The sequence below is a fragment of the Malaclemys terrapin genome, chromosome 17, assembly GCF_027887155.1.
Source record: "Malaclemys terrapin pileata isolate rMalTer1 chromosome 17, rMalTer1.hap1, whole genome shotgun sequence".
In the NCBI taxonomy this organism is placed as follows: Eukaryota; Metazoa; Chordata; order Testudines; family Emydidae; genus Malaclemys; species Malaclemys terrapin.
Window position 1 is genome coordinate 13,417,263 of NC_071521.1, and position 19,844 is coordinate 13,437,106.

The following is a 19,844-nucleotide window of genomic DNA, read 5'->3' on the forward strand; positions in this document are numbered from 1 at the left end:
ATGTCATTCCCTGACCAGGAGCTGATTAGTCTGGGGTATGTCTACACCTCAGTGGCACAGCTATGGCACTGCAGCTGTGCAGCTGGAGTGCTGAAATGTAAATGATTTCTGCATCAACAGAAGGGGTTTTTCTGTTGATGTAGTTAATCCACCTCTGTGAGAGGTGGTAGCTAAGACCTCAGAAGAATCCTCTGTCAACCTAACTGTGTCTACAGTGGGGGCTAGGTCGACCTAACTATGTTGCACAGGGTGTGAAATTTTTCACAGCCCTGAGCAAAAAATAGCTAGATCAGTCTATTTTTTAGGTGTTGATCAGGTCTAAGTTCAGCTGGGGCATGCATCAGTCCCGTAATCAGCAAGGAACTGGAATTGATTGTGCAAAGGAAATCAGCCAGTCCTTTTTCAAGCCCCATGAACTCTCAGACAGAGCTGCCTGGTGTGGCAACGCTGCCTCATGGTTATGTGTGCAGGTCAGGCAGTTATAACTTAAGGCTTGAGCATTGTTTTAAATTAAAAACAGCTTCTGCATCTGGATTTCAGCGATGACCGCGTAGCCCCGCCCCCACCCCTCTGCCCCAGCAGGGAGCGGGCGGGCTGTGGTTGTAGCACATAATCTATGTTAATAGACTCCAGCTGCATGGGAGGGGGACGGGGCGCCCCTTTTATCCTATGAGGAGGGTAACCCTGGGGGTGAATAACAGCTGGAGGTCTGCACCGCTTCCCTTCTGCACGGTGAGAGGCAGAGCAGCCTAATTAAAACAGCTCCCTGCCAGCCAGCGTCCCTTAAATAAACGCAGGGTGACCCAGTGCTGACGAGGCAGGAGCAGCACAGGAGAAAGGAGCCTTTGTTCTAACTGGAGAAGGGTGGAGGGAAAGGGGGAGCTTGTTTTTATTTCTGATTTTTCCCCACTCCTGCCCCCTCTCACCAGTTCAGCTCCTTGATCTCTGGCCTCTGGGGAAGGAAAGGGAAGTAACTTCCACTTGGATTCCATGGCCAGGCTCAGCTTACAGAGTCAGTACATTACAGGGGCAGCTTGGAGAGCCCTTGGCTTTGGAGTTCCCATCCTAACCCTCTACCCTACCCTACAGGGCTGACTCTGTCCTCCAGGGCTCTGCTACCCCACGTGGGGACAGGGCTGTCTCCATCACCCACGGCCCCTCTGCCCCTCATTGAGAGGAGCTTCTCAGACGCATCACTCCCAAACCAGGCTGGTATCTCCACACATGGTTGTCTCCATATGTCTCAGTCCCAGATCCCCTCTCTTCCCCAGAAAGGGCTATCTGCCTCCCTGTCCCCCTGATCTGAAGGGAGGAATGGTGTCTTTTAAGGCCCCATTTTAAGTCACCCTGAGTGCAGCCTGAGAGTCCCGATTCACTTAGGTTTGGACAGACGACAACCCTGACTTCTCATGCGCCTGTTGGCTCCACGGCGCTGTAGCAAACAGCCAAAGGAAATGAGAGTGTTCAATCCAGGGAAGAAAACCCTCGTGTTGGTGGAAGAGCCGGTTGCAGAATTTGGGGCATCTGGTGGGAGAACTAGGGGTGAACTGGGGGTGGCAGGACGACATTGGGCTAGGCTGGCACCTCTCAAAAATTGAGGCGGGTGGACTGGAGCTCAGCGCTTCCCTCCCCTGCCCTGTTACGGCAGGACTGGGCATCAAATCTGAGTAGAGACATCTGGGTCCCATTAGTGAAATACCAGCCTTTCCACAATGCTAGTTTGTTTTCTCTCCCCCCCCAAAAAAAGAATTGGAACTTAAAAGTGTCTTAAAGGTTCCAGCATCAAGTGTGAGTGAGGACAGGGCTCCCGCTGCTCCGGAGAGGCTGTTGGAGCATGCTGGGGGAAGGGAAGGTGGTGGAAAGCTGCTCCTTGTTCTGCCCTGCTGCCAAGAGCCCTTTCTTTGGGTTCTCTCTCCAGTCTCCTTTGTGTGAGTCAAATCCCTGACCCAAGGAGCGCTGCAGTATAGATCTGCTGCAGAAAGGGGAGTCATCCTGGATTTGGGAATCCCACACAGGGAGTCAGCACTTCCTGGATGCTGCTGGCTTCTGCCTATAGGACATTTGTGGGAGAGCAAGATGGTGGATTGGCAACTATATGGATCCAGTGACCATTCTCTAAGACAGAGAGTGATCTCGCTAGCCAGGGAGAGCACTGCACCCCCGAGACTGGAGTGGCAGCCATCGCACTGTAGCTGGTTGGTATTAGATACTCAGTTACCATGGTGATGAGCATGGTATGAGAACCTGAGCAGAAAAAGGTGTTGTTCCACCTAATACCCTCCAGAGATCTACAGCACACAATCCAGCTACACAGGTAGGATCCAGGCTTTTCCTCTAGTTCTCTAGGTGGCAGGGGGCATTAAGCCCTGAGCCTAAGCCATAACGAACAATATGTTACATGGTTCTTATTAGCAAGGCCTCCATCCCACTGAAATGGGCCCATGGGCCCTGCATTTGGTACATGTAAGACTGAATTTAAACTGGGATGCATATGACTACGTACATGTGTCATTGTGTGTACGTGAGTGGTTGCACACACCGGTGAATACAGTCTACTTCTAGTACATGTGGGAATTTGGGTGTGAATATACTGTATAGCCAAGACCTTCTGTCCTTATTTATGCAAAAGTCTCACTAAGGTTAGGCTGAATAAGGGCTAAGGAGGGCAGGACTTGCCTCATACCTGTGTGAGGGCATCAGTGTATTTCCATAGCTAAATGTGTGTGTCCGTCCTGCTTGAAATGCACGGTGGAACCTGCTCGCAGGATCCTTCTATAGAGTGAAATTCCTTTATGCGGAAGTAGAATGAGAGGAATAGCAAATTGTTTCACTGCAGCAAAAGTGCAACTTGTAATTCCAGTACTGCTGTTCTGTATAGACACTAAGGCCAGGTCCACGCTACAATCTTACGTCGGCATAAGTACATCACTCAGGGGTGTGAAAAATCCACACTCCGAGCGATGTAGTTACACTGACCTAACCCCCAGTGTAGACAGTGCTATGTCAGTGGGAGAGCTTCTCCCATCAACACAGCTACCGCCTCTCGCAGAGGTGGATTAACTATACCGACAGGAGAGGCTAGTAGTATCTTCACTAAAGCATCTTCACTAAACCGCTACAGCAGTGCAGCTGCACTGCTGCAGCTTTTAAAGTGTGGACCTGCCCCAAGAAGGTTCCACTCCATATTGCGAGGTGTGGATATGTCTCTGTGTGTTGTTGAATGTATACAGATGGGTGTTTGTATTGTGTGTGAGTGTGAATGCACACAGATATGTGTGTGAGACTGATACATGGGTGTGTATGTTTGTGAATGGTATGTACATGTATGAATATCTGAGTATGTTAATTGTGTGTGCAGGTGTGCATATGTGTGTCTGAATTTGGGTGTACGTGTGACTGGTGTGGGTTATGTGTCCATATGAATGGCCTGGATCTGTGTGGGTGTGTATGCCCGGGACCGGGTGTGGATGACATGGCAGTTATGTGATCATGTATGAATGTTGTGTTTGAGTGAGATTTGGATGTGTGAATAATAGGAGGTGATGTGCTTGTTGGAATGGGTATGTTTGGTGTGTGTGTGTCTAGTATTTGGGTATGTGCATGTGTTAAGTATCTGTGCACATGAATGGTGTGTGTGAGCAAGAGAAATGGTGTGTAGATGTTTGCATGTCTATAGATCCAGGCATATGATGGGGAATCTTTTACATTCTTCATACACCATTTTGAGTCTGCTGGGTCAGAGTTGTGCTGGCTTCGTACGTCCCCTTCTCTTCCATCACTGGAGAATGCAGGCAGATTCTCCTAGCTGGGAGAAGCCGTGACCTTATTCACACACTTGTAGGTGTCCATTTACACATCAGACCTTGGCTCCTTCCCAATTCTAGCTAGAGACTTCAATGCTAGGATTACATTACATCTCCCTCTGAAACCCCCATTTTCAGAAACACGGAGCAGATCACTTTTCCTACAGCAAGCTGACGCTCTTGTGTATTAAGCCCCAGATCAGCCACATCATGAAGCCCTCTCTGTTGTCTTTGCAGTGGCTCAAGCCCTGCCAGCCATCAGGATGGAGCTGTAATGTGGGGGTGGCTTTGAGCAGTCCATCTGCAAGCTGGATTTTGTCACCCATTTTTCTGCTTTGAGACTGCAGAGCTAGGTATGCTCTGAGATTCAGTCCTTCCCAGTTATCATAACAGCCTCGGGATCTCTCTCTACCACCCGTACTCCTTCCCTCCCTCTCTGCCCCTACTCTTTTGCTCTTTCATTCATTCACTTTCATGCTCTCTCTCTCTCCCATTCATAGTCTCTTTTCCTTTTTCTCACACTCTCCCTCCTCCTTCTTTCTCACTCTCTCTTTGTTCTTTCTCACTCACTCCTTCTCTTTTTTGCACACACATACACATTACCTGTCCCTCCCAATCCACATCTAAAGAAAGGACCACAACCAACTTTAAAGGAAAAATGATTCCCAGAATCTCCAAACCTGAAATCTTTTTTTTTTTTAAATAAAATAATCAAAGTTTGTTACACCATAAAATTCCCCAACTGGCCACGTCCCGCTGTTTAATTTCGCCTCCTCCTCATAAAGGGACTGCTAGCAAGGCACTGTGCAGCCGTAACTCTCCCAGGGGCTAGCCCCTTTCCCTGTGATTTGGACACTTCCAGCAAAGGTCTGCACAAGAAACACAAGGCATCCTGAGTGGCTCTCACTGGAACAAGCATGTGAAGCCAACAGAAACAGCTGCAAAGAGAGGGTGAGGAGAGTCAGGGAGGAAATGACAGACAGACAGGGAGTGAGAGTGGGATGGCGAATAGTGACAGATAAAGGTGAGCATCAGGTGAGGATCCAAGCGGCTGTTTCGCAGCAGACTGGGGGAGGTAGGTGAATTTAGCATGCGTTGCTCACACCCCAGCATTTCCCGCTGCCATGCAGGCGTTTCCATCCCTGTGCGGCACCGGCAGCGTGTGTGGTGTATCCCAGCACAGCCTAACCAATGTGCAGACTACTGTACAATCTCGTAGTCCTGAACAGGTAGTCTGAACACTGGGCAGACGGAGTGGAGCCTCTGTGTCCAGCTCTCCAGCTAGCAGCAGCACGTTAGTCCTTCCCCCTTTCTGCCTCTGGGCTGGTGTTTTGGGGACAGAGAGAGGGTGAGGGAAAGTCCAAGTCCCGCTTGAAGAAGTTTCCTCCATTGGCAGCTGGGAAGAAGGGGGGATTGCTCCCTGCCTGCACCACGCACTGAGCGAACCTTCAAACCCCTTTCTCTTCCGACGTTGGCATCAAAAGGCTGATGCCCCATTCCCCCGGGCAAGTCGTACCTTTAAAAAATAAAAATAAATTACTGCTGTTCGAACCCAGGAGAAAATGTTTCTAAGTCTTGGCCGTTGCCCAGATGTGCAGACTTCGTTGCTTTATTCAACCCCCCACATCTGGCGCAGCAGTTGGTGGCAGCGGGTCGGAGGACGCTCAGGCCCGATGCATCCTGATCTCCTTCCGCCCAGCTCTCAGTCCCGTAGAACGTCGCTCTACCCAGGGTCCGGAGCAAAGAGCAAAGAAGACCAGCTTTCGCTTCCAAGCCCATAACAAGGGTCCTTTGACCCGCGTTGGCCAGTTGCCTTTGCAGCTAGCCTCCGGCTACCATGGGAGCGATCCGAGTTCCCTCCTTTCCTCCCCCCATCGCGTCTGGCACTCACTGTGCCTCCCTCCCTCTTTCTGGTCTTTGCTCCCTCCCTTCTCTTGCTTCCCTTCTGTCTTTCTGCCTCAATTGACGTGGCAGTGCAATGCTAACTAGACTCGAGGGAGGAGCTTGTTGGCTGCTGGGGAGGTCAGAGGTTGACAGGAAGTGAGCCATCTGACGGATAAGGTTGCGCGGAGGAAAGGAAGGTTCCATACCTTGGATGGAAACTTGAGGAATGCCGCTTTCTCTCTGATGCTCAGCTCCTGTGTAGCGATTCCAGATGTTCCCCGAGCCATGTGGTTCACTTCCTCTCTTGTGCTGCAGGGATAAAGAGTGCTTTAGGTGCAATATGCAACCCACCAGCACACACAAGGGAGGGGGAGCCAGAGGAGAGAGTTTAAATCTATGGCTAAAAATGTGAACACCCAGTACTCCTGCTTTGTCCCTAATAGGTTAAACACGTGATGAGGAGCATTTAAGGGTTGGGGGGAAATCTATTAGTTTATTTCCCCATTTAAATCTCATAATACAGGAAGGAGGTGACAACACTGAGCAAAGAAAAGGCCCTATGCTGGGTATTGTTATACACTGTTACTGAACAAATTGACTGGGAACGGGGTTTAACTGGGATAATGGGGAGGTAGATGGGGCAAATAATTTATAGGAAGTCTGGGGGAATCCTCCACTGTAAATATTTTTGAAATTACTGAATTCCTGGTACAATTTGGTCTATTACAGAAGTGAAGACTTTACTGTTCCAAAATAATTTGATGAGGCCCAAAAAAATCATTTGTTTTTGTCAGGGATGATTTGACCCCATCTAGGTTGGGGCTGACTGCCTGAGACAAGGAGAGCACCACCACCCTCCTGTCAGTTTGGTGGTGGGATTTTAACAATGGTCTCAAGCCTCCTCCAGCACACCACTGGCACCAGAGAAAAGCAAAGTACATTAGCATTAATAGTAGCATTTGGTTCAGTTGGTATTTTTTTAATTTCACAAGGGCCATAAATCAGAGTACATACACTTGGACTCTCTGTGCACAAAGTTTTACTTGTCATAATAGCTTCAGCTTATCTTGGGTTGTCCTCCTGGTTAATTATGGTGAGGTCTGATAGTTCTGTCAATTATCTCCTAGCACTCCAAGAGCCAAATTCCTCCTGTGGATGCGTGTGCGGGCTTCCCCATCAGCTTCAGCTTCATGTGTATCCAGTATATAAAACACCATCCCTTTCTGCACAGAGAGACCGACTGGGCAGAGGAAATGCCTGCGAACAAACCAGGAGCCCTCATTCCAATCCAGCTATGCTATATTTTTACCTGGCTGTTTAAAATGTATTTGGGGATGAAGGCCCAGAGGAGAACAATGTACATTCAGTTAACAATGCAAACCACGACCGTCTAAAATACACTGGCCCCAATACAGAGCCAGAGTAACAGGCTATTTAGGGTGCCTCTTCTCAGGCCACAGAGCTACACTAGTCTCAGTCCTTCCCCCAAACACTATGCTTTGCCCTCCATGACTAGGGGTTAATGGCTAGGGGATCCATGTGCCCACGCTGCCCCCTGTTGTCAGTAGCTACCGGTGTGATGCTCTGCTCTTGTTCGATGATATAACAGTCGGCTGCGTGCGTGTTCCCTCTGTGTGCTGCCCAGTTCTGCGCAGATAGCTGACATAGCAGACCCCGAGAGAACCCCCAATGACCACAGACTCTAGTAAGGTACGAAGGAACCCGAGCCAGGTTTATTGTCAAACGAAGCACAATAATAGTTTCCCGTAGACTCTACAAGACATACTACGAATTTGTGCCCCCTGGCAATGGACCGGCTCAGTCAGTGGTGGGACTTTCTACTGCCCCCTAGGCCAGACAAAGATGCGCACTCCGGGACCTACTTTTATACAGTTACAGGACAGATTTCTCATCCCTACTGACATATTGAAGTACAGCCCCATGGCTCATTAGGGTGCTGTCTCCTCCTTTGATCATGTTGTTTCAGACAAACAGATCTATCCATCATGCTGTCCTGTCTTTAAGATGCACCTGCCTGTTCCTTGTTATGTCTGTGGAGTGTCCGTGTATCGGGATGTCCAGGTGCCATCTTGGCACAAGTTCCTCTTGTTAGCACTTACATGTGAATGCACCTGCTTCTAACAACCCTCTTCTCGCCAACTTCTGTGAGTGAGACCTGCCTCTGCCTTTTGCTTAGCAATGCCTGGAAGTACTGTGGTTCAGGCTTCAGACCTCAGACTGGGCCTCTGACACAAGAGCTTATGTTTCAGGGCCTCATCTTACTACACCCGCAAGTCTCTTTTCTGTGGCAGTGCCTCCCCCCAACCCTTATGGAGCTGTGCTTTACTGTGTACATGAGGTGTAGGCCTCCTGCATAGATTCTCCTTATCCTCCCCCTGTGCAAGTGGACCACACTGGTTCTGCTGCATTCAGGGTCCTCCAGGCAAGCACTGTGATTATCGTTAGGAATGATGGTCCTTTAAAAGGTGTGAGACTAACCAGGCCTGATTAGACCCGGTCACCCCAATACCCCTTTTCTCCCTATATTTGCACTTTAGTGTCCTGCTTCCTGCAACCCACCATGTTACCGCCTCCCCCTTGCCTGCTGCAGCATAATTCCTTGGCTCTGCATGTGTTTCATGGGATAGATATTCTGCTGCTGAGACGGCAGCCTCTCCTCTGCTATGATCCTCTGTCTGCCTTGCCGCAAAATGAGATGTTTGATGAGCAACACAGGCCTTTTGGGATCAAGCCAAGATCTTTGAACCATGCTCAACAAAGCCACCTCCCCCATCCCAGGGTGTACTGGCACCTAGTCCTCCCTCTCTGATTTTTGCCTGCATCTGTCAGGCTGGAAGGAGAGCCCTTCCCTCCGCCCCCCCACTTTTGGCTGCATCGCTCTTGGGATGTCTCAGCCACCACACACTCCCTGATTGCTAACATATGGGCAGAGGGCTCAGCCAAAGCTTTAAACGGCTCAGCCCTCGGCAGCTCGTTACACTCTTTCCTGTCTCTACAATCAGGAAATGAAGTCAGAGTATTGATATAAAACAGGCTGGGGTGAAAACTGAGAAGATGGAAAGAGTGGAGCGAGGACTTTGGAGAGAATGGGGTGTCGGTGTGGTGAGATGGCGAGTCAGAGCAGCACTGGCTGAATGTGTGTGTGTGCATCATGCTGCAATCCAGAGCCTGGGGATTTACCTCCTGGCACCAGTGCTCTAGCTCGTGTATGGCTCTCATTACCCTCAAAGCTGAAAAATCCTACACTAGTGAGCAGCAATTTGGGTCTAATTGCTCCTCGAGGATGTTGGTTTGAATATTGCTCCAGGGCATAGATGCAGTGCCCCCAGGACCTGGGAACCTGGCACTAGCATTCTATATGATGGAATTCACTGTCTTCTGAGTTTAAGAGAGTGAAGCCTGGTGATAATGTATTGGCTTCTACTGCACTTAGAGACTGGGAGTCAGGGCCGGCTCTAGGATTTTTGCCGCCCCAACCAAAAACAATTTTGGCCGCCCCTCTCCCCCCCGTTTTTTTCTTACCCCGGCCCCGCCTCAACTCCGCCCCTTCCCCAAATCCCCAGCCCTGCCTCCTCCCCCCAGGCTCTCAAGCCTAGGAGGGAGGGAAGGGGAGAAGCGGCGCACGCACCGCAGCCACTCGGAGTCTCCCCCTCCCTCCCAGGCTCTCAAACCTGGGAGGGAGGGTGAGCAGCGGCGCGCGAATCAGCTGTTTCGCGTGCCGCGGCCGCTCGGGATCTCCCCCTCCCTTCCAGGTTTGAGAGCCTGGGAGGGACGGGGAGCAGCGGCGCGCAAATCAGCTGTTTTGCACGCTGCGGCCGCTTGGGATCTTGCCCTCCCTCCCAGGTTTGAGAGCTTGGGAGGGAGGGTGAGCAGCGGCACGCAAATCAGCTGTTTCGCGCGCCGCGGCCGCTTGGGATCTTGCCCTCCCTCCCAGGTTTGAGAGCTTGGGAGGGAGGGCGAGCAGCGGTGCGCGAGCGGCAGCAGTGGAGGTGAGCTAGGGCGGCCGGGGCACATTTTTAGGAGCGGCAGGGGTGGCATTCTGGCGCCGGCCATGCCGCCCCTAAAAATGTGCCGCCCCAAGCACCAGATTGTTTGCTAGTGCCTAGAGCCGGCCCTGCTGGGAGTATAAATCCTTACATGTGTGTATGACTCCTAGGGCACATTAGAGTCAAGGGTCCAAAATCTGACCTCAGTTTCACTGGTGTAAATCTGGAGAAAGTGCTAAATCCTGATCACATTAATGTCAACGACAAATTCCCATTAGCTGTAGTGGGTCAAGGTTTTGGTCCTAACACCATTGAATACACTCTAGATTTACCTTGGTGTAATGGAGATCAAACTGTTGAGTGCAAATCCTGGCACTAGTGCAATGGTGTGGGAAGTGACAGCATGAAGAGACTAGAAGATTACAGAAGCAATACCTATGTGATGAAGGGGAAGAACTCTAAGGCCTTGATGGAAACAAAATGGGTACAGGGTGAAGACACACATACACCATCACCTACAGGGGTGGAAGTAACTTAAAGGACTTACTGGTACTCTGGAGTCCTTAGGAAGGGGCGGGGCCTCAATCGGAAGGGGCGTGGCCTCTATCAGAAGAGGCAGGGCCTTTAAATCCCTGGGGCGCTTTAAATCAGGATTTAAAGGGCTCGGGGCTGGGGCTGTGGTAGCAGTAGCTGGGAGCCCTGGGCCCTTTAAATCACCCCCAGAGCTACCAGCTGGAGAGGTGCCTGGGAGCCCCGAGGGTGATTTAAAGGACCCAGGGCTCCAGTTGCTGCTACCACAGCGGAGCCCCGGGCACTTTAAATCACCATCGGAGGGGGCCCCGGCCTCTGGTGGAGCTTTAAAGGGCCCGGTGCTCTGCTGCAGTAGCGGCAGCCAGGAGCCCCTGCCCTTTTAAATCACCACCCGAGCCCCGCCGCCGCTACCCCAGGGCTCCACCAGCGGGGCTCGGGTGGTGATTTAAAGGGCCCCAGAGGGTAGCGGCAGTGGGAGACCCAAGCCCTTTAAATCGTCCCCAGAGCCTCACTGCTGGAGCCCCGGGGTAGCAGCGGCAGCCGGGGGCTCAGGCGGTGATTTAAAGGGCTCGGGGCTCCGGCTGCCGCTACCACCCCAGGCCCTTTAAATCATCCCTGGAACCCTGCTGCCGGAGCCCTGGGGTAGCGGCGGCGGTGCTTCGGTGGCTATTTTAAGGGCCGGGGCGGTAGCGTCTACTGCAGCCCCGGACCCTTTAAATTGCCGCCGGAGCCCCGCTGCTGCTGCCCCAGGGCTCCGGCAGGCTCCGGCGCTAGTGGCTACCGGAGCCCCAGACCCTTTAAATCATCCCCAGAGCCCTGGGACTTCGTGAGATAGCTGACTAAGGCCTATAGGGCCATTATAATGGTCAGATCATCTTCTTTGGGCTTTGATTCCATCTGCCTATGAAATGTGTCAGCAGCATCACTATCTACAGTTGCTTCTCTGCCCTTGTGTTTTCCAGTTAGATTTTGGGATCTCTGCTAGCAGCCTGCCTGCCTTTTCTATTCCCTTTTCCCCTGTGAGGGATCACATTTCTCCATGTTTCCAGCCGAGGCGAGCATGACGTACACACCAGAACCCATACACGAGGGGAACGGTTACATACATAATACATTTCTATTGGAGTAGTCTCAGACATCTGCACTCTGCTTCGAGGTGAGGAGTTTGGTATAATGGCTCCCTCTCTTGATCACTTTTGGTATAGCAATACCTGACTAGAGCTGTACACTTACAAGTAGGGCCCTTGACCAAATTCAGCTCTCAGTTACATTGATGTAAATCCAGATAAACTCCAGTAAAAACTCCATATCTTCCCCTGAGTAAGAGAGAAGAGAGTCTGATCTTCAGTTTTTAGGGTTAAAGCCAAAAAATCCCCTGATTTCTAACCTCATCCCATCTCTGAATACAGATTTCAAAATTAAGCTTAAATCTGAAAAAATCGGGGCCTAAATTTTGGGTGCCTTGTTTTTTAGCTGCTTAACTGGAGACACTTTAAAGGATAATCAGAAAGCTCTTAGCCCTCCCACTCTGAAAATCAGCTCCCGAAAGGTGTCTCAAATTGGACATCCCAAAATTGAGGCATCCAAAATCATTCATCACTTTTGAAAATTTAGGCCTCAGTTTTTAAGGTTTTCCGCACATGTTCGGCCGCCCATTTCACCTGGGGTTTTGAGTAGTCAGAAGGACACTGGCTTGAATTTTCAATGATGGCTGTTAGTCATTTTCCGTATAAAAGGTCTTTAACTGGCCCTCAAATATCCCACACCACTCCAACAACAATGGCTCCTGGTGCCAGAGAAGAGCCACTGGAACCCCACTCTGTGTTTTGTGTAACTACTATTATTTAAAAATTAACAAGAGCCCTTCATAGTGTAGGATGAAGTAGCAGGATGGATCAGGTGTGTCAGATCTTCTAAGACAGAAGGTGGTTTTAAATTCATTAATTCTTATGAAAAACTATCAACTTTTGTGTCAAATGATTAGCTTTTCCACAGAAACTTGAAAATAAGGTTAATAATGAAAATACGACTTTTTAACCTGCAGTCATGACCACATCACTTTATCTCACTTGATTTGTTTAAACTCAGGTTTAACAAAGAATAAAACCCCCAACTCAGATGGCTGGTGGCATTTACAAGCAGATAGCAGTATGCTATAATGAGATCAGGAGTCGAGGTATCTGTGGTGAGAACAGCCACATGCCATGAATGGTAGAGAGCAGAATGGGATAGAGCCACCATGGCTGGTCACTGGGAAAGGCTCTCAGTGATGAATACACAAACTTGAGGGAGGGTGCACAGAACAGATACAGCACTGAGTGCAATATAAATGCCTAGACAGATTAGATAGGTAGACAGTTTATAGCTGTGGGCATCCTGCTCAATCACTATTTGAAGAGACGATGGAGTCAGACTGAGAGGGCCTGGGTGCTGACTGGCCCCTGGAGGGGATAGGGGAATCAGGCTGTCAAGGCGCCATTACTCATTGATTGTCTTATGGGGTAGGGGAATCAGACTGTGAGGGCTCCCTTGCTGACTAACTTCTTGAGGTGATGTGGGGGCTAGGCAGTGTGGGTGCCATTGCTGACTGACTCCTTGAAGAGATGGGGGAACTGGGCTGTGAGAACCCTGTTGCTGTCTGACTCCTTGAGGGGATGCAATATGGGGCTTTGTGGGTCCCATTCCTGAATGACAACCTGAGGTGATGGGGAAACTGGGCTGTGAGGACCCCAGAGCAGACTGACTTGTTTATGGGATGGAGGTATTGAGGGGTAGGGGCCCAGTTAGGGTTGCCAGCCATCCTAGATTGGCCGGGAGTCTCCCGGAATCAGAATCCATCTCCCAGTAGCTATTGAAACCAATCTGGGAGATTTTAATAGGCCTCTAACTGTCCGGTTGGCAGCGCACCATGGCTAAGGCAGGCTCTCTACCTGCACTGACTCCATGTAGCTTCCGGAAGCGACCAGCATGTCCCTCTGTCTCCTAGGCGCAGGGGCGGCCAGGGGGGTCTCTTCGCGCTGCCCCTGCTTTGAGCGCCAACTCTGCAGCTCCCATTGGCCAGGAACTGCAGCCAGTGGAAGCTGCAGGGGCGGTACCTGTGGCAGGGGCAGTGGGCCAAGCCTAGGAGCCAGACATGCTGGTCGCTTCTGGGAGCCACCTGAGGTAAGCGCCACTGGGCTGAAGCCTGCACCCTTCACCCCCTCCTGCACCTCAGCCCCAGCCTGGTGAAAGTGAGTGAGGGTGCGGGGATGGAGTGAGAGAGGGGGCGCCTCAGAGAAGGGCGGGGCAAGGGGCGGGGCAAGGGGCAGGGCAAGGGTGTTTGGGTTTGTTTGATTAGACAGTTGGCAACCCTAGCCCCAGTGCTGATTCACTCCTTGAGGGACAGGGGGAATAGGGCTGCATGGGCTCCCTTGCTGACTGACTGAAGGAATAGAGGAGGTGGGCTGTGAGGGTCCCATTGTTGACTGACTTCTTGAAGGTATGGGGGAATTGGGCTGTGACTAGTGCCCAGTTCCTGACTGACTTGAGGGGCTGCAGGAATCAGGCTGTGTGGGTGACCACTTTTGTTGGATGGAAATAAGGGAAAACCACATGAAAAATAAGGGACAATGCTTTATTTTAAGGGGCATTGTAAGGAAACACCATTTCCCTTCACATATCATGTATTTTTTTTTCTCAAATGCACATTTCTACTGCCCTCAGGTATACAATGTAATTATCATAAGTATCAATTTAATGTTTAAAATGGTACTTATTTTTGATGAGTTGGACCCCTTGTGAAGCCACTTGATGCACTGAGATACCACTGAGTCTACCTGTTCTGCCAGTGTGGGCCCTCTGTAACCTGTCTTGCTGAGCCAGGCTCTTAAAACTTCTTCTAACACACACACAGGCAGGGCCACACCCAGCTGCAGATCAGCTCTGTGAAGACTCAGCTTAGGGGACTTGCTCCAGCACTTAGATGTCCACTTCCCTTGGAGTGCAGACCCAAAGATATATTATGAAATTCTCCCCCTCCCTCAATGTGGAGAGAGGTGTGCACACTTCTTAGTCCCCCAGGTAGAAATTACAGAAACTGGATTTAATAATAAACAAAACTAATTTTATTAACTATAAAAGGCAGATTTTAAGTGGTAAAAGGGGTAACAAACAGAACAAAGCAGATTACTAAGCAAATGAAATCAAACATGCAAACTAAGCTGGTTTCACTAAAGAAATTGGTTACCAATAGTATTTCTCACCCTAGATGTTGTTGCAGGCAGTTTGAAAAGTTTTTGTGGTTCAGAGTTCCAGTTATATTCCTTTTCAGACTGGACCCCATCTCAGTCTGGACTCCCACCTTGCTTTCCCTTTCTTCTTGGGCTGACAGGCCATGGAGAGGAGGAGTCCTGTTTGCCTTCCTCTCCACCCTTAAATAGGATTTACATAAGCTGGGAATCCTTTGTTTCCCAAACTTGACACCCCCCCCTTCCCTTGTAGTGGAAAGTCACAAGAAGTCCCAGGTAATGTTTTAGAATCAGGTGACAAGACCACCTGACACTGTAGTATCACAGTGTCCATGAGTCAGTGGCAATATGGAGTGTCCATAGGAAGGCCAAGCTTCCACAGTCCATTGTCCTCGCTGATTGGCCATCTGCCCTGTCTAGCTTTTCCATTGTTGTACCTGAAGTGTTAGCAGTGGGCATCACCTAAAGTAACATAGTTGAAATACAGATACATAGTCAATATTCCTAACTTCAGATACAGAAATGACACAGGCATACACATTGGATAATCACATTCAGTACATCATAACCTTTCCAATGATATCTCACGAGCCATCTTGCATAAAGTATATCTCAGTTATGTCATATTCATATCATAAGCATATTTTCATAAAGGATACGGAATGACACATCACATTATTATCAGTTTTAATACATTTCAATACGTCTTAAAATAAGAGATAGATGGTCACCCTAAGGGGCAGTTCAAGGAAATCAGAGAAGGTCCCTTAAATAAGGGATGAGTAGTCACTCTAGCCCTGTTGCTGACTGACTCCCTTGAGGGGATGGGGGAACTGGGATGTGAAGGCCCCATTGCTGTCTGACTCCTAATGTGGTGGCTGAATAAGCTGTTAGGCCCCTACAGCTGGCTGACTCCTTAAGGAGATCAGGGAGTCAGTCTATAAGGGCACCATTGCTGACCAAGTCCTTGTGAGGGCATGGGAGAATTGGGTTGTGAGTCCTCAGTTGTTGACTGACTCCTTGAGAGGATGGGGAATTGGCTTGTGAATGCCCCATTGCTGACTGAATCCTTGAAGTGATGTGGGTACCGTTGTTGACTGAGTCCTTGAGGCGATGGGAGAGCTGGGCTGTGAAGGCCCTGTTGCTGAGTACCTTCTTGAGGAGATGGAGGAATTGGGCTGTGGGGGCCCCTTATTGACTGATTCCTTGAGTAGATGGGAGAGCTGAATTGTGAAGGCCCTGTTACTGACTGACTCCTTAAGGAAATAGGGAAATTGGGCTGACAGTGCCCAGTTGTTATCTGACTTAATGAGGTGAAGTGGTAGGTAGGCTGTAGTGTTGCTGTTGCTGATTGACTCTTTGAGGCATTGATGAATCTGGACTGTGAGGGCCCTCTTGCTGACTGACTCCTTGAGGGGATGGGGAGTCAGGCTGTGAAGGCCTTTCCTTTTGATGACTGTTTTATGGGATGGGAGAATCAAGTTGTGGGGCTAGGGTGTAAGAGAGCCCTTGCTGACTGACTTCTTGAATGGATGAGGAATTTGACTGAGAGTCCTTGCGGGGAGCAGGGCTGTGACAGCTGTGCTGACTGACTCATTAAGGGAAATAGGGAATTGGGATATGAATTCCCAGTTGCTGTCTGACTTATTGAGGTGTTGTGGTAGCTAGGCTATGGTGGTGCTGTTGCTGACTGACTCCTTGAGGGAATGGTGGAGCCAGACTGTGAGGGCCCCTTTGCTGACTGACTCCTTGAAGGAATGAGGGAGTCAGGCTGTGAAGACCCTCTTGCTGATTGATTGCTGTCGGAGATGCAGGAGCTGAGTTTTGGGGGCTAGACTGTGAGGAATCCCTTGCTGACTGACTTCTTGAGGGGATGGGGAACTGGGCTGTGAGTGAGGGCCCATTTGCTGGGTGACTGTTTTATAGGATGGGGAAATCAGGCTGTGAGGATCCTGTTACTGACTGACATCTTAGGGAAATGGGGGAATCAGGGTGTGGGGGCCTCATTGCAGACTGACTTGTTCAAGGAATGGAGGAAGTGGGATGTGAGAGTCCCATTGCTGACTGGCTTCTTGAGAGGATGGGGGAATTGGGCTATGAGGGCCCCATTACTGACTGGCTCATTGAGGGCGTGGGAGATTTTGTCTGTGAGAACTCAGTTGCTGACTGACTGGTTTATGGGATAGAGGAATCAGGTGTGGGGGTCCCTTGCCGACTGACTTCTTGGGAGCATGGAAAAGTTGTGCTGTGAGTGCCCAGTTGCTGACTGACACTTTGAGGGGTTGTGGGAATTGGGCTTTGAGTACCCTGTTGATGACCGACTCCTTGAGATGATGATAGAGCTGAACTGTTAGGGACTCCTTGCTGACTGACTTCTGAAAAGGATGGGGGAATTGGGCTATGAGGGCCCAGGAGCGCCGCCAGCTTTTCTGCCGCCCTAGGCAGCAGAAGGTCCAGCCCTGAAATGCCGCCCCCCACAGAGGCAGTGGAAGGTCCCGCCGCTGAAATACCGCCATGGTCGCCGCCTCCCAAATTGTAGTGCCCTAGGCAACCGCCTAGGTCGCCTAATGGGTTGCGCCGGCCCTGTGAGGGCCCCATTGCTGAATAACTGCTAGAAGGGATAGGGCAGTCAAGTTGTGGGGACTGGATTGTGAGGGCCCTCTTACTGGCGGAATCCTGGAAGGGTTAGGGGAATTGAGCAGTAAGGGCCCCATTGCTGATTGACTTTTTGAGGGAATAGGGGAGTGAGGCTCTGAGGAGCCCACAGCTGACTGACTCCTTCACCAGATGAGGATTTGGTCAGTGGCAGTGAGTGACCAGTTGCTGATCTTCTTCTTTCAGGAGAAGGAGAAGAAGTACATGCTGCCAGTGGATAACCTGAAGCTGCGGGATATTGAGAAGGGCTTCATGTCCAGCAAGCACATCTTTGCTCTCTTCAATACTGAACAAAGGTGCTGTCTTTTCCCCAGAGCATGCTGAGCTCTTTCCTAGACATGACTTAAATCACATCTCTAACTTCAGCCCTGTACAGTATTTTGGGGACATCCTGGAATGGGATAGCAGGTTACAGAGGAGAGGGAGTAGAGAGATGGGGGCCTCTCAGGAATGTTGTCCTGATAGGATGGACATCTCCTTAAACTGGACAGTCATTAGAAAGAAACTCCTTTTAAAAGGTAACACTCTGGGATCCTTCCCTAAACTCTTATAATCATGCCACTTACTTTCTTTGCTGCAGTGCATTGTGCAATGTGATCCCAGCTTTCAACTAGACAGGCTGCCTATCCCCAGGGATATTTGCCAGGGCCAGAAAGCAACTATTTAACCCCTCTTGTTTCTTTCAGTTGGATAATGAAGTTAGTCCCAAGAATTCATGAGCCCAGAGTATCAGGTGAAGAAATGCATTGAATGTGTTTGGAAAGGCAGTCTTCTCTCACACCTCCCAAGAGTGGTCTCTTCAGGACAGGGTTGGGGTCTGCTGGGGGATTAGAGTGAGGAAAGCTAGGGTTAATAATGGAGAGTTAATTCCCCCCTCTCACCTTTTCATAGGGTGTAGGGGAGGCATGAGGATATTAGCAGGCAGTGAGAGGATAGTCTGCTTTGTTACTGATGTGCAGACACATTAAGGATTTTAGAACATTGGCAGAGATGGAGAAGTGGTTGCTTTGTCATCTGGGGAAGGTTGAAGTAACATGTCTTATGTCTCACTTTTTAGGAACGTTTACAAAGACTATCGGCAGCTGGAGTTGGCGTGTGAGACCCAGGAGGAGGTGGACAGCTGGAAGGCTTCCTTCCTGCGTGCAGGAGTGTACCCAGAGCGTGTTGGGGTAGGTTGGGGGCTTGGCTATCAGCAATAACGGGATGAGAAAGGATGGCATACGAGTGTCTTAGGAGCAACCACTGAACTATCACCCCTTGAGTTAAACAGGACGCTATTGTGAGGGACCTTATCTCCATCACCACCTGCTGTGGGGTACAGTTGGAAGGCAGGCTGAACTTCTTGCCCTCAGCCTCCTCTGATACGTGGTACTTCTTCCCTTGGTGAGGATGCACAGGGTATAACCATTAGCAACTTTCAAATGGGGGATAAGGGGTGGACCTCAAAGATAATCCCTTCTGGCTTCTATCCTCCCTATGGGCTGTAAATCTAGATACATGAGATTTCTCAGACAGACCGGGGAAGTAGCTCAGGTCTCCAGTGATAAACTCTGCTCAGGAGGGATGAGGAGATAGGAGGAGCAAGGCGAATGTAGCAATCACACCTTGCTGAAGGCATTTCCATAGCCCTTGGGACTTGTGCTTCAGCACAAGGAAGAAGGGAATGGCGAATAACACAATCATTTGAAACTGTTTAACGACCTCATTCCTAGATGGCAAGAGACTCCCAAACAGAGGCATAATGTTGGCCAGTGTTATTACTCATCAGTACCTTTACCCTATGGCCAAGTTTGGAGTTCCACCAGCTTTGCCAGAGCTGTGTTTTTTTCCTATCAGGAAGGGGTTTTCTTATATTTTGCTTGTTTGATATCTTATTCCCTTACAGTAGAATGGTCCCTTCTCTTAAATACAACACTACCTCGATATAACACAACCCGATATAACACGAATTCGGATATAACGCAGTAAAGCAGTGCTCCAGGGGGGTGGGGCTGCGCACTCCGGTGGATCAAAGCAAGTTCAATATAACTCGGTTTCACCTATAATGCGGTAAGATTTTTTGGCTCCAGAGGACAGTGTTATATCAAGGTAGAGGTGTATGTCGGATATGACCTACTGTGTTTCCATGACATTTTCCTGCAGCCTTTTAATGACCGGTGTTGTGTTCTCTCAAGAAATTACCCTTAAAGCAGCAGTATTATTACATACCATACTGTACACTCCTGTAGAGTTAAAGAGACATCCCTGAAACTTTTCAGTCTCTGACAGTGGGAAAAGTCATTATAAATACTTACCTATTAGAGCAGTGAAAATTACTTACCTGTCATTTTTTTCAGACAGTTGTGTTTCTGGTAGAGGTTCATCCACCTCCTCTGCTAGACTTGAAGATGATTGTTTTGTCTTGATTACTTTTTATCCTATAACCATTTGGTGGGAAAGGAACTGAGGGCTAAGGGGACATTGGGCCATATTCAAAGCCATTTAAGTTAATGGAAGGACTTCCAATGACTTCACCTATTGTTGAGGCAATGGGAAGATTTGGAATATTTTGTGCTGCTATGGGGCTGTTGTGATCCCCTGTCCAACACTTAGGCACAAGACCCCATGTGAGGAAAGAGTAACAGGAGCAGCCATTGCAGATAAGTAACTTTCCCATGACATCCACCTTAAATAGCCATTTTCCTTTGCAGAGGTTCCATTTTGATCATTTCAATTTAGTTAATGACCCGCTCAGCCTT

The 19,844-nt window shown here is 49.6% G+C and overlaps 1 protein-coding gene across 18 annotated transcripts in view; it reads left to right on the forward strand.

Moving 5' to 3' along the window:
- DNM1 (dynamin 1) overlaps positions 1 to 19,844 on the forward strand; it is a 104,141-nt gene that overhangs the window by 68,739 nt on the left and 15,558 nt on the right. For 17 of the 18 annotated variants that reach the window (XR_008442647.1, XR_008442648.1, XR_008442650.1 and 14 more), the window contains 2 exons: positions 17,293 to 17,402; positions 18,164 to 18,275. Coding sequence is in view for 14 of the 18 variants with exons in the window: in XM_054007678.1 (XP_053863653.1) it covers positions 17,293 to 17,402; positions 18,164 to 18,275 (222 nt within the window). In the remaining 4 variants the exon portion in view is untranslated. Of the gene's footprint in view, positions 1 to 17,292; positions 17,403 to 18,163; positions 18,306 to 19,844 lie in introns of those variants that run through there. The other variant, XM_054007680.1, reaches the window with a different exon arrangement.